This window comes from Falco biarmicus, chromosome Z, assembly GCF_023638135.1.
Source record: "Falco biarmicus isolate bFalBia1 chromosome Z, bFalBia1.pri, whole genome shotgun sequence".
Taxonomy (NCBI): domain Eukaryota; kingdom Metazoa; phylum Chordata; class Aves; order Falconiformes; family Falconidae; genus Falco; species Falco biarmicus.
In genome coordinates, this window is record NC_079311.1 from 62941475 (window position 1) to 62956835 (window position 15361).

General features: G+C 37.6%; 1 protein-coding gene across 1 annotated transcript in view; it reads right to left on the minus strand.

Annotated features, from left to right (window-relative positions):
• Window positions 1-15361, minus strand: part of RGS7BP (regulator of G protein signaling 7 binding protein) — a 45344-nt gene that overhangs the window by 13401 nt on the left and 16582 nt on the right. Inside the window, exon 3 of the mRNA XM_056325340.1 lies at window positions 2535-2665. Within this exon, the coding sequence (XP_056181315.1) occupies window positions 2535-2665 (131 nt within the window). The remainder of the gene's footprint in view (window positions 1-2534; window positions 2666-15361) is intronic.

Here is a 15361-nt window from a genome sequence, read left to right on the forward strand (position 1 = left end):
AAAACTAGACAGGTGAAAAAATAAAAAAGCTATATATGAACAGCAACACCATATATTTTATAATGGTGAAATCATCATTCCTTTCATTCCTAGAGATAAATTTCTGCATTTTGCCTACACTGCAGTTCCATTTGCCCTAAGTAAAGGAATTAAAGAAAGGTATGGGTTCATTCTACTCCTTGGAAAATAATATGTTTTGGCAGAACACAGAATAACTACGTTTCAAGGTCACCTAGTCTAATACCCTAGTGATAGCATGGCCAACTTTCATCAGATTGCTCAAGGCTCTTAGTGTTACCAGTATCTCCAAGGATGGAGATTACACAGCCTCTTTGGGTGCCTATTCTAGTATATGACTACCTTCAATGTGAAAAAATATTTAACACATAACTGGAATTTCCCTTGTTGCATGATGCTTTTACAATACTTCTAGGTGTTGTAAATACCAAGTATTTAATATACAAGAGCAATGTTCTATTGGTTCAGTTCCAAAATTAAAAATATTTGAATCTCTGTGATTATAGAATTTTTGCCTATTATGATTTTTTTTCAAAGAATGTCAGAAAAACTTGGAGCCAAGTCTCTATATGGATATAGGCCAAAAATTACTCTATTTAGCAATGGCAGAACAGCTACTATGACTTCTTCTATGGTAAGATGATGAACCAGTGTATATCAAAAGTACTGCCAGATAGGAACTAAGCTGGCCCATAGTGTAATGCTGTAATTCATCTTATTCAAGTTTAGACATCTAGTTGGTGTTTAGTTTAAGTTATTAATGTAGTCTCCATCCAGAGGTAAAAAGGAGAAAGAAGACATATCAGGGTTACTCAGGTCACTTCAGGCTACTTTCTTTTCTGCAATTACAGATAGTGGTTTGACAACTGTAGCCAATGCTAGGAAATGTAGCACAATAAAAAATTATGATTAATTTTAGCAGCTATTGGGATCTTGTTATACAATGTCTCTGTTACTTCTGTCTCTTCCTATTTTATAGATTTCTTTCCAACTTGAGAAAATCACTGAGAAGCTCAGTTGAGCAGTTAAAAAGCTCCAGTTCTTAACTTCATATCAAAAATACCAGTGGCTTTAGCTGTATCCTATAGCTAGATGTGAAAAAAACATTATGGGATCTTTCAACATGACAGGAAGTACGTAAGGTTCATTACAAAATCATCATCACAGTTCACTACAGAACTTTGTCTTGTCTTTAACTAGTATATTCTGCTGAGATATTATCTGGGGAAAAAGTAGTTAGAATCAGCACAGATATAGTCCCAATCAGTGTATGCCACCACTGAGTAACAGAGGTTACAATGCCCCTATTTAGTAAATTATCTGCATTTCTACATCTTCCTTTCAGTAGGTGGCTAATCATATATATAATCATTAGAAAGATGCATTTTCACTAAAGCAAGGACATCTCCTTTGTGTGTAAAAATACTCTATGAGGTAGATATTAGTTCTGAATCTAGCATCTAGTTTTATAAAGGTGGGCTGATTTTAGCTGTATTTATCTGTCTTATGCTATAAGCTGGCATTGCTGGGTAGTAAGGGATCAATTTAGTACTAAACCCATACCATATTGCTCCACAAAACACCTTCCCTCAAATATCATACCCAACAAATACCTCTAATAAAATGACTCAGATAGTTTGCCCACCAGTCTGACTAATGACAACTAAAACGTTTGGGACCACTCTTTTAAAAAAAATCTCAGACTTCTAAACTGTCAGGACATTAGTGATATGTACCTGATATGATATACCTCTGTAAGAATGATGATAATGAAACAGAAATACAGCTTTTCTTCAGTAGCTGAAAAGCTTCAGTGGTATAGTTCATTTTACAGTTTGGTGCTTGCTGTGGTTAATTGTGGCTGGCAACTAAGCCCCACACAGCTCCTTGGTCACTTCCCCCCGGTTGGGATGAGGGAGAGAATCAGAAGGGTAAAAGTAGGAAAACTCATGGGTTGAGATAAAGACAGTTTAACAAGTAAAGTAAAAGCTGCGTGGGCAAGCAAAGTAAGGAATTCATTCACCATTCCCCATCGGCAGGCAGGGGTTCACCCACCTCCAGGAAAGCCGGGCTCCATCACCTGTAACAGTTATTTGGGAAGAAAAATGCCATCACTCCCAAGTCCCTCCCTTCCTTCTTCTCCCAGCTTTAAATGCTGAGCATGACATCATATGGTATGGAACAGCCCTGTGGTCAGTTGGGGTCAGCTGTCCTGGCTGTGTCCCCTCCCAGCTTCTTGTGCACCCCCAGCCTGCTCGCTGGTGGGGTGGTGGGAGAAGCAGAAAAGGCCCTGGCTCTGTGTAAGCACTGATCAGCAGTGACAGAAACATCTCCGTATTATCAGCACTGTTTTCAGCACAAACACAAAACATAGCCCCATACTAGCTACTATGAAGAAAAGTAAATCTATCGCAGCCAAAACCAGCACAGTGCTTTGTCTTTCATGAATACCAGTGCCTGCCCCAAAGACTGTAATTTTTTAAAACGAGTGTCTGTATATTTGTGCAATTCAATACCTTTCCGATGAAACTGCAGTGATCCTAGCAGACATATGGACTTCAGCATTTCTGTTGTGTACATTTCTAAGCAACACTGCAACTGGATGTATAGTCTACAGATTTCAGGATGAATTTCACCATCTTCTGGGCTGCAGTAAAGGAGAAAAAAAAGTAGTTAAGAATAGGACTGGAAGTATGTTTTTCATAAACTTAACTGTTTCTGTAAGTGCTAACCAAGGATTTACCCAGTCTTACCTGAGAATTAGGTTTTCAATGCTTCTTCCAAAGGTACTGTCAATAGGGAAGCATATGGTAAGACTGAAGATTTAGGATTTCAGCCATTACATGCTCAGACATTCTTGTTATTGGTTTGCTACATAGTGGTGTTAAATGGTAAGATAACCCTCAAAACTATATTTTGTAACTAGAGGAACCTGCTTTTCTAAATAAGCTGAATCTAATGGTACTTCTGAATATTACTGCTAAGAAATGAAAAAACATTTTCAGCATGTTTTCAGATTTCTAGCCTATGAATAATATAAATGAAGCTTTCACAATAAAAAGATTGCTAACGTTCTTTACAGTGATTGACCTTCCTATGGTTAAACTGATGCTTCAAAAGACCCTCCTGCATATGAAGTAGAAGTAGACTTGTGGATTTCCACACAGGAACAAAAGCAATTTATCTGACAAATTATGTGCAGCAACACTAGATTGGGCTGCTATGGTCAAATAATTCCTTAACACCAGTCTAGGCCAAAGGCTTTGAGACCTACAGCAGACAATGTCTACTTTAACCAGTAAAATAGGTTCTTTCTGACCTAAGGTAAGAGGTGATTATTTGCATCTAGATCCAGGGTCCAGTCAAAATGTTAAGTCCAGGTCTTTTGTTAAGAACAAAGCTTAAAGACTCAATTTTAAGGAAAATCCTATCAGTTTGTGTTGATACAGTCCTACTGAAGTTCGGTTCAAATGAATACTGAATAGCTAAACATTTTAATTCCTCTGTTTGAGATTCACCATTATTTCTAATGAAGGAGACCACACATTGCCTAGAAAGCATGCATCTTCTGCCACCAATTTCAGTGACATCAAGACTAGACTTAGTCATATCCCAGGGTAAGAAAATAGGTTCGGTATAAGGTAGGCCATGATGCATCTGACTCGGTGAGTAGGAGAAAGGAGCAATCTTAAGGAACATTTGATGCAAGGACTTGCCATAATCTACCCCCAGTGAGTAAGAAACTGTGGTTTTCCAAGGCTCTCAAGGGTCCTCAAGGACAGAAGTCCCCCCAAGTGGCATCAGAACCTAAATGTGACCATGAAGGTTTCACAGAATTGGGAAGAACCTTCCTAAAAGCAAAAAGCAACCCTAGCACTTCCACAGCACATGAAGGAGGACTACTGGTGTTTGTACATGCCAATGAGACCTGCTAAGAACCACAGTAGTGGTAAGACGTACAATCAAGAATGTTTAAACAAGGAAAAAATGAAGTCAAAAAAGGAGAAAAAAAAAAAAAAAAAGACAAGGTTGGAAAAGACTGAAGATTGAAAAGAAATCATGCTAGACTTACATCAGAAGGAACGAAGGAAGATTGGTCCCACCTACTAATTCATTACAAAACTGACTGGAGTACAAATTACAATTGCTGTGGTCCATGTTACCTCAGGAGCAATAACATACACCTGCCCACCCCAGCAGCTTTATTTCTTTTGGCCAGACTATAATATGTGCACTTCTCTTAAGCCACATCTACATCTCTACTTTTAAAGTGAAGTCTCTTTTTGTTGACAAATTATACCATGCATGATATGCCATTTCCTGCATCTTGTCATAAATACAGAATAAAGCTATGGTGGCAGAACAAACAGCAATCACACTCGAGGATGTCTTTTCAGCTGCTTCCTATAATATCTATTCCTATCCTCAGTGATTCCAACTCTGAAAACATTTAATAACCTTAAGACCCTGAATAACTTTCCTGAAAAATTAAGATACCTGACAGATTTTGTTTATTCAGAATCAAGTCCTGTGCTGCGTATGAAAACACATATTTCCTAGAAATGGATCCATGTTGAAATCTCACATTCTTTTCAAAGGATAGGAATAACATAGATATTTTTTTAGTGAGTGCACAAGCAGTAGTGTAACAAAATAAAGAATTATAGTTCTCAAATGCTGAAAATTATGCTTAGAAGACACACAGCATTATAACACACATACATGCAAACAAAATGGCTTTGGGATAAACTGAACTTAATTTTTTCAAGACTGTACTTACCTGCAAATTCCTCAAGACACTTAGAAGCTCTATTTATTACAATGTTTTACACTTTTTTACCTTGCATCAAGTATCTAGTACTTTTTATCTTGCATTGATACACAGTATCTAGTCCTGGTTTCACAAGAGTTAAATCTTAACTTTCTCTGCAGTTGCGTGTGCTGTTTCTTTCATTTGTAACCTACCTATTTGCTGTATGAACTCAATCTGTCATCACTTTGCTGATTAGAAATGGACTGTTATAAACAATAACCATAAATTTAATAGCATTTATTTTCAAATTGGCAGATGGCAAGAAGGGGCTTTAATGTAATCATATTGGTGTTAACCAAAGCAGATGAAACACATAATGCTTAGATATAAATTTGGTTTAGTATAAATCAGGAGCAATTTTTCAGCAGCAGACTGTTATTTCTAAATTGTACCAGCATTTTCAAGGCCAGATCTAGTCCTTTGTTTTGCATGTACTGCTCCTAATGATTTCAACATTTTTGGTAAAAGAGTTACTACAAAACTGGATGAATCTAGAGCAGAACAGGATTCTGATGTAAAAGGCAGTTTCAGGAATTAATGTAACCTTACAGAATGCATCTGACCAAACACAGCATAAACAAGCAACTAGCCAATTACAGCAAAAGTACAGTATATAAGGTTTTCTTCCTCTGGAATAGTATTTTAACTTTCTGAACTTTCGGTCTTATATACCCAGTTTTATTTCTCTGGTAGCTAAATCTAAGAACCATGCGATACATATTTAAATAATACATGGCCTCTTGGTGGCTTTTACTATCCTGATTTGTCCTACCTTTTAGCTTACAGGTAAGATTTTTTAATATTTTTTAGTGTCATGTATTCTTACATGTGCATTTAACACTGTTCTCAAGTTCAGCACCATGGAATTAAAGCAGTCGATGGAGGTAACAGCTTTAATTTCCCTCCATTGTCTGCATCACTTACTGTTGCAGCTTATTTCCCAATGAGCACACATAACAGTCATCTTTATCCTTACCAACAGAAGGATTACTAAAAGATTTAGAAGTGCAGAATTCCATTTTTTAAATTTTTCTTTCTTTCCATTTTTTTCTTTTTTTTTTTTTTTTTCTTTCTTTCCATTTCCACTTTCCACATTTAGCACCCAGGCCCAAAATATAGCTCTTCAGACTTACTGCTTATTTCATGTAATACCCAAGTCTTGAGGTCCCACCAATATACAACCAAGCACACTCAGTTTCTGCATATTTCCTAGCTGCCTAAACTTTTCTTTCTGAGCAGGATTTCCTCTTTCCTGCAGATGAACTACTAGCAATGGATAAATGAATCACTGATTTGCCTATTCCACCTGCAGGGCATTGCCCCATCAATGTTCACACACTAAGTGGAAATAAAGCCACCACAGATGGTAATGATAACCTTTTTCTGCTCAGTGATGAGACCTCTTTCTGATAGGGAGATACAGATCTACTCCACTCTTTCATGCAAGTAAAGCTGAATCTGTGAAACTCCTCTGAAAGCTAGGATTCTCTAACCACAAGTCTATCACTAAAAGGACATGTATCATGGAAATATAATTTCCTTGTATCACAATCAGATAACACTGGATTATGGTTGTCCTATTTTTCTCTGCATCGTTTCAAGTGTTAGAAATACTTTGATTTTTTAGAAGTCATGGCCATTACATGAACTTTGTTTACGATGTTGAATCTACTTCTTCCCTTCTGGATGTCACTGGCAAAAAGACTGAGGGTCTGCACACAGCTGCAAGAAAATGGTATTGTCCTCATACAGCTATCTGATTTCTAAGAAGCAAAAATGGTGAAAACCTTTCTTTAAAATGTCTTTGGTCTTATTGACCACATTTTTAATTGTGCAGACTAAGAAAGCAGATATTATACACAAGATGATTGGCTCATAAGCCAATTAAAATTTATCAGTGACTTCCTATTCACAAATGAGCTGGAAAAGTAATTGGAAAGCACAGTAATAGGTATTTTAATTAAGGTTTTTTTGCTGCTGTAAATCTGATTTATTTTTCTTGTAGGCTATATTAATGAATATCATGAGAATAAGAACTAGAAATGTCTATGATTGCAGGAGGGGGCCTGGAAATCAGGACCATGGGTGGCAATCAGTTAGCTGAGGGGAATGTGCTCGAGCTCGTAGGTCAGGAACCCTGGGAGGACGCGGAGTGTGAATAGGTAACAATTAACAGGGTGAGTCATGCCGAGAGAGGATAGGGGAGTGGGGGATGGATGGTGCCAAGGAGAGGTAACACCTTGCTGTTAATTGATGACTGTAAACACTTACTTAAAGTGTCCTTTGTTTGTAGTTAACCGCCAATCGGGGATTGCCTAGTATGTAATGCCTAGCTTAAAGAACCAATCTGTTTAAAGCGCGCAGCTTCTGAAAACATATATAAACTCGTGATTGTGTACAATAAATCGACATTTGCTTGCATCAAGCAGCCCTGTCTCTCCATCGCAGCATATGGTAGATGTATTTTCCCACCCATTCTTGTTTTTTCAAGAATATGGAGCATCTGTAATTGAACTGCAAGCAAAATTCTTCTCTTGTATGCAAATTCAGAGTAACAGCAGTGTTATCCAAGCAAAATATTTTTAATTATCCACAGTTTATACAATAAGAATTATTTCCAGGCTACTACCCTCACTGATTGTCTCAAACTGTTTAATTAGTGCTTAATTACAGTAATGACCACAAGAATTCCGTTAGCTTGCAACTGAACAATGTTCTTCTATGCATGCATACAGGCCTCATTTTCATTTCTGAAAGACACATGCTCTGATGACGATGAACATAAAGACTTCTATAATCCCTGAAGTACATTCTGTGTAGTGGTCTTAAAATTTCCCTTACAAGTGTCAACAATTCCCCTCCACTCGGTAATTTTTTACTTCAATACGTTCAGTCTCATGCCACGAGCAATGCTGAACAGGGGACTAGTGGGACTAGAATGCTGATTATGGTATGTTTCTTATTAAATAGCTTATACCCAATTTGTATTTATTTACCAAAAAAAAAAAGTTAATGCAAACTTGTATTATTACCCCCCAAAGTCAGCTACCTCTGTTTTAGTCAGTCCAGCTGATTTCTATATGAAAACCACTTAAAGAGAATCTCACATAACACAATCTCATACAACTACTGTGCTAAATCATGTTCTCAACAGAGCTAATAGCTTATGTGCAGCTGGCCACATGGGAGCTAGCACAGCACTGAGTACTGGCCCATGAGCCAAAGTCCAGCTCCTCATCTCTGGCTTCTGAGCACAGCTGCCACGAGGCTGTGAAAATAAACTGAACTCACTTCCTGCATCCATTATGGAGCAGAAATTTTCTTGCTTCTTTCTATCCACTTAGGTAAGATAAAGAAGTTCTGGTAAACCTTAGAGGATCTGAATATGCAGTTTGTGGCTTCTTGGGGATACTTCATCTGACAGGGGAGCATTGCTGCCTTTCACAAAATGAATGCAATGAATGGCTCATATAGGAAGCGATGAAAGATAGAATTTATGGAATTCTACGCCTCTGAGTAAGCCTCTTGATTTGCCAGTGAAGTGGCAAGACACATGTGTTCCTATACATGAGGAAGGGGGAATGGTGAGATGGGTGTACATGTGCTTATGCAAGTATTCTGCATGCAGGGTAAAATTTATAGGTCCATACAAGCTGGCATATTGCATAATAACTGTCACATGTCTCTCCTGCCTGATCTTCACTAGAAAAAACTAGTCTTTGATTTTCAAATAGAACTATGAGAATGTGTTTACATCATACAGAGATTTTTTTGTTTTGTTATTAATAATAATAACTGTATGAAAGAAAGTCAGATGGTTAGCTTATTAACACTAACAATGACATTTCCTATCATGAGGTCTGTATTATTACTTACTTGACCAAGAAACACTTGCTGATGCCTAGGGAAAACTAGCAGATCATTTGGCTCTGATCTTCCTTCTTTCTGTCTTTGCTAAATTATGCTGATGGTTGTATATTAAATACTTTCAAATATCATGTCCCTCCCTTACTAGGAATTTCTGTAGTTGTCACATGGACACTATACCACCAGGGCGTCATAAAGGGTAGAAGTCCTTATTCAAAGACACCAACACTACTCAGTTGATAAGAAACTCGTGCTACTGTGAGCCACACTTCTACAGTTTCAGAGCTCTGATATCGACATGTATTAAAAGTAGTTACAAAAGAGCAAATTCTGGTTTATTCCTTTATATAACAGTAGCTTAAGTTATGCAGTTTACCAGGCTGCTATGAAAAGTAAAAGTACAAATTTTTGTAAATACAACTTAAATCTAAAACATTACATTTTCATACTTATAAAATTGAATGGTTATGGGTTTTTTCCCATAAAAACCTGCTTTTTAAAATCAGGTCATGTACAACTGAATATGTTTATGAAGCACTGACAAGGGGTGGATTTTACTTTCCTTTGTATTTTCCTAAGCTGATATTTAAAATAAAACCTAGAGAGGGAGCTCTTATACCAACCATATAGTATCCAGGATATAGAGTGTATATAGAGTATATAAGAAAGGTGAATGCAGCTCTTTGGAGAGTAATTTTAAAATACACAAACCCCAAGATTTAAATGCCCCTCCCTAACAAGAAAAGGTAGAGTGAAAAATCCATTCAATTTTTTAATTTTTTTCCAATATAGTTGACATTACTTTATTGTACTGCCAAAATGTTGGTTACAACTGAAAAACACCTTCAGGTTTTCCTGAATTCCCACAGGTATCCAGTATTCACTGGAATTAGTGAAACTTAAAGACTACTAAAACTGAACAAAGATTATAGTCTAATTCTGAATTTAACTTAAAAATGTTAGTCACACATTTACAACAGAGCTGCATTTTACTTTTACTATCAACAATATTTAAAAATACATACTGACGTTATTAGCTCTGGCTAAAAAAGTAGCTAGTTTATATGAAGGGTTTGATACACCATTTTGTAACATATTTTTTTTTGACAAATTCTATGCTTAACTAATGAAAAGTATGATTTTTATGAACAATATCAATAGTTCTAAAATGTTATGAGCTGAAAGAACTGCCTAGACATAGCTACAGGAAAATAAAGGTTTGGCAAATCCAAAGTGAAAATGAGTTCATCAGATTCTGCCTTATGCCCCATATATGTACTTCCCACAAAAAGGAATGTAAATTGGCTTGATAAACTGTGGAAAATCACTGTCCACAAATACTATGCTGCTGATCGTCTTTTAATCTAGTATCAGGCACACTGCAGTTTAGAAATATATTGCAACTACAAAGATGATCTGGAAACAAGACCTACCTCAGACATTATGGTTCTTCTGCTAGAATGAAAATGTGACAAATACTGCAGAGATGAGACACTTAATCCCCTTATAGACACTGAAGGCAAGAGGCCACTCTGATTATAGCTTAGGTGCAATAGCCTACCAAACCTGCCTCTGCTTTTGATCTTAAACACATCGCTTACCTTTATTCACTTAACCATTCATCTTTAAAGGTAACAAAAGACTTGCCAATACATTTGGAATGTAAGTAGAAAAGTCATCCAACAATATTTTCTTCTAAACTGATCTTGAGAAAACATTCTTATTTGTATTCCTCTCATGTGCTAAGATCTTTTTTTTTTTTTAAATATGTCTTTCAAACAAGCTGCTGCCAGTTTCACTTCACGTGGGTTTTCGTTTTTGTTCTCTACTAATGTGCTGCAATACCATGATACAACTGCTATATCACATCCCAGTCCAGCCAGAGGAAAAGCAGGGATAGTTCCTTCTAGTAGACCCATAAATGGTTGCAATGTTGTTTCTGTTAAAACAGATTGCTGTTTTGAAGCCGTTACAACAGTACTTTCAGTAACAGAAGACATGTAATCAGATTTTGTTTAGTTAGACCAGTGTAAATCTCCAATTACCCTGACAAGGCTGATAGAGCCAATCTGGGTATATGATAATACAAGCGGAATAAAAGCACAGGGCAGTGACTTATATTTTAGAAATTTCTAACTGCCAAGTTGATGGCAACTTAGATATTTCCATGCTAGAACAATTGAGCCACAACAGTAGGAAATACACTTTTCTTATCTACACAAGAAAACCTCACTGACTTACACAGAAGTTACTTGATAAACCTGCAAATTACAGTAATTTTCAATATGGAAAGGAAAAAATACAGCATCACTTATATTACTGGTCTTCTATTATTTTTTTTATGTTGAAGTTCCAAAATTCTTTTGAAAGCTCACTACATGAGACAATGACTACAGATGAAGTAACCTTACTTTTAAAAAGGATTTTTAATTACTAATTAATAAATACTGTGATTCTTCCACACCCCTGAGTTTATGTTATCAGGGGAACAACTATCACACACTGTTTTTAAAAGCTATGCATGTACTTAGAAGTGTATTCAGTATTTGCGGTATTTCTTGAAATTATTAGAATCAAAGACCAGAATTTTCTAGAGTTGTTCCCTCAGAAGTGAATTTTACTGGCTGGCTGAACTCAGCCATGGGCAAGAAATAAATTACCAGAGGACTATCCAAACGATTCAAGTAGAGAACAAAACTGATTACAATCACTTGGTAAAGCTTCCTGGGCTTGAGTAAAATAGCACTAATATTAAGCAATTGTATTTAAACTCACTCCACTTTAGGCAAGACAGTGTGTTGGGTGTAGGTGGTAGCAGCAGGGTGCCGGCTGTGGCAGGAGGTCAGGGGCTGCCCTGTGCTGGACATGGCTGGCTCCAGCCAGTTCCAGCTGGTTTCAGCTGGTTCCAGACGGTTCCAGCCAGCTCCGTAGCAGACCCACAGCAGGACACAGCTAAGTCCATCAGCCATGTGTATGGCACCTCTTTGAAAACTTATTTTAAAAACCGGCAGAAATCGCCACAGGGGAAGGGGAAGAGGGAACAAAGAGTGAGAAACAAGGTCAGAGAAAGGAGGAGGGGGTTCTCCATGGCAGAGCAGATCTTCCCTGCAGCCTGCAGGGAGGAACACATCAGAGCAGATGGATATTCCTGAAGGAACTGCCACCTGTGGAGAGCCTATACTGGAGCAGATTTCCCTGACAGGACTGCAGCCTGTGGAGAAGCCCACACTACAGCAGAGCAAAAGTGTGAGGAGGAAGGAGAGGCAAACCCTTATGGGGGTGACCATAACACGCAAACCTGCCCCCCCCTCCTTCCTGCACTGCTCAGGTGGGGGGAGCCGCTGGAGTGAAGTTGAGCACCGGAAAGGGGACAGAAAAGGTGTTGTTTTAATGTTTATCTTTTTGCTTCCCTTTACCCATATCAGTAATTATTTTTATTTTAATTGGCAATAAGTAAGATTAATCTTCCCCAAGCCAAGGCTGCTTTGCCTGCAAGGATAGTCAGTAAGCAATGTCCCTGTCTTTATCCCTCTCTACCCGGCGTTCTCATTCCTGTTCTTCCTGTTTTCTACCCATACCCTGCTGAGGAGTGAGTGAGCAAGCAGTTGGGTGGGAGTTTGGCTGTTGGCCAAGGCTAAACTACCACACTAGCTAAGCTTAATATCCCGACAAGATACTTCTAAGCACTCAGAATTCCAAGCAAAATTGTGTATCTTCAATTATGCTTTTGAGTTATTTTAAGATTTAAAAAAAACCCATAAACGCAGGGCTTAACCACCAAACCTGTGCAGAAGCTAACTCTAAGCCTCCTTTTCATCTTTCTTTCCTTCAGCTGGCTGTCCCTGGCCTTTACTTTAGGGAAATCCATAAGACTTCTGCACTAGCCAAAAATGAGCTGAACAGAATCTTTCTCCCTGCACATTATCGGGCACCCTGTTGAGATGAGGTCGTGTCCAGTTAGATGAAAGGAATCTTTGGGTGAGTGCTCAAGTCAGCCTTGCTTAGCTCTAGCTTCAGCTGGACAAAAGATCTCACTTCCTCACTGCCTCAAATTGTATGATACTAAGCAAAAAATAAACCCAAACTGCAACACAGACCTTTCAGAAAAGGTCTGTTAACCAAGAAAGAGTCAGATTAGTGGTATATGTGAAAATTTTCATGTTTCCCAAAGAAATTACTATTCAGCATCCTGCCTTGTCAGCATCAGCAAGTTGTTCTCAAATGAATTTCTCTGATAAACAGTAGTGACAGCACAGATAACCACCAGGCTCAAGCCCATTATACCTCCATACTGCCTCTTAGAACTTGACGGCAGACAGCTGAAACTCATGCTGCCTATGGATTTCCCCTTTCAGTTAAGTTTCTAAGTTCTTTAAAATGTCCCTTAATCACTTACTACTTATTAATAAATGATTTATAAACTCTCCTTCAAAAGTCTGCAAAACCTGTACTCCTGTGTAGTTCCTCCGGTGAACAGTTGGGAAGAGAATGTTTTGGTAACTATCAAAACAACTATCTTGTGGGGTGATCTATGATACTTGTTCTGATCTGTGTGGACAAGTAGGGTCAGACTTCCCAGAAAGGCTTGAAAATGAATGAAATGCTTTGGGTATTTGGTGCTGTAGGATCTAGGTCACAACATACTAACATACTGGATTTAAAAGGAATTCTGCTGCAGGCAAGTGATGCCATCTGCTGTTGACCATACACAGGACACTAAACCAGATCAGTGCTTTCATTTATACTTCTCTTTTTGATTTCTTTCTGTCTCTAGTACCTACTTAAAATACAAATTTTAATATAATTTTTTTTTCAAAGGGCATTCCATAAAGCATTTGTGTGATCTGGATACTTGTTATTTGTAAGTTAAGATTTCTGGTTTTCTGTGTTTCAAAATAAGAAAAACAGAGCAGATGTGAAGAGATGGTAAAATGAGAAGCAGTAAGGAACAATGTATTTGCATTTCCTCAAAAATATGACACAACACTTTGGTCTAAGGACTACTGATGGAAACTAAAGGAAAAATGTTCTGTAAGCTTCACTGGGATTTGGATGGGAGCTATATTGCATCAACAATTACTGAAAAGATCCATGCATTCTCATACCTTTTCTTTGTTTTTTGCTAGTCAAACAATGTGACTGCTACAATTCTAAACTGGAAGGAAAGCAATCCCCCAGGCAGATCATTACTAGGTTGCTCAGAATAAGTTAGTATTTGGGATTCTGAATGTATCACATGCTTCCAGGAGTGCTTTGAATAGGTCATTCTTACGCGCTGGTGTATGTTTTTATCTTTTTAAACACAAATATCCACATACCTCCATATAATGGTATTCCAAGTGAAAAAGAAATTGTGGTACAGTGTTAGTAGAAGTATTTCACACAGCCCTACCAGATATTTCACAGACCAAATCTGTACGAGTAGTCAAGTTAAAAATCACAGCTGAGAGACTGCGAGAAAACTTGAATGTGTCAAAAAAAAAAAAAAAAAAGGAAAGAGAAAAAAGATATAGATTAGCTTCCTGAATTTAAATTTATATATGGAGAAAGAAATTTTTAAAACCATCTGTTGATAAAATGTGTTCAGGAAGCAGTACTTTAGCATAAAGAACTCTGCATTTTTTTCACTTCAGGTTTTTGAATCTTGCTCTAGTCTCCACTTGACTTTGCGAACTGGTGTTACTGTTTTTTCCTCTCTGAAATGCCTATTTCTGCTTGGGAAACAAGTATGCCTCCATGAAGTCTTCCTTGGGCATCCAATATGCTGTATTAGCAGCGTACAGACATACCACTCATTTCCATATCTTGAATGATGTAAAATGAATATCAAGGCTGTACACACACTACTTCAAGCAGGTCTGCAGCTAAATTAAATGCCCAGCCTTTGAAACTTCCATGACTTTAGGGTCCTGGTGTTATTCAGCCTGCAGGAGACTGGTTCCTCAGCACACAGCCTCACATTGCTCAGTCTGTAAAGGGCTATGGTTAGAACTGTCGTATTATCCCAAAGCACCAGCTTCTTGTTTTCTTGGATTTTTTTTGGAAGGGGATGTAAATGCATATGGGTGGACAGCTCTGCTTCACCACAGTAACAGCTCCAGAACTCACAGAAATAATTGGAGGCTGCTATATAAACAAGGCACTTTTAAGGATTTTGCCACTTAACCATTTGCCATGCTGAGGAGGTTACCAGCAGTACATTTGCAATGATCTGTTTTGCCATGAGGGAGATACAAAGAGTCAGCATCTCTTTGTTCACCCAATAAATGCAAACTTGTTTTCTTCTGCAATGGGAAAGCAGTCTCTTCAACAACTTTGAGCACATAATTTAATATCATATGACAGTATTTGAACTCTTATGCCAAATCTGCTGGCAAGAAATGTTAATGCAGAAAATATTCATATGAAAGACAAGAACAGCAAGGTAAAAAATGAAACGTAAGAGAGACAATGAAGAACTACATTGAATACAAATTGATTATGTAGGAAATCTAAATGTAGATCTGCAAATGTATCCAGTGAAAAGGAAACAGTATTCAATAACAACCAGCACTTCAGTATATGTTAAATTTGAAATGTGAAATTATGCATAATGTTATTAATAGTACCGGAAGGATTCCTGATTAAGGAATGCTTAATTTAATGCTTTGTTCTGATGAGACT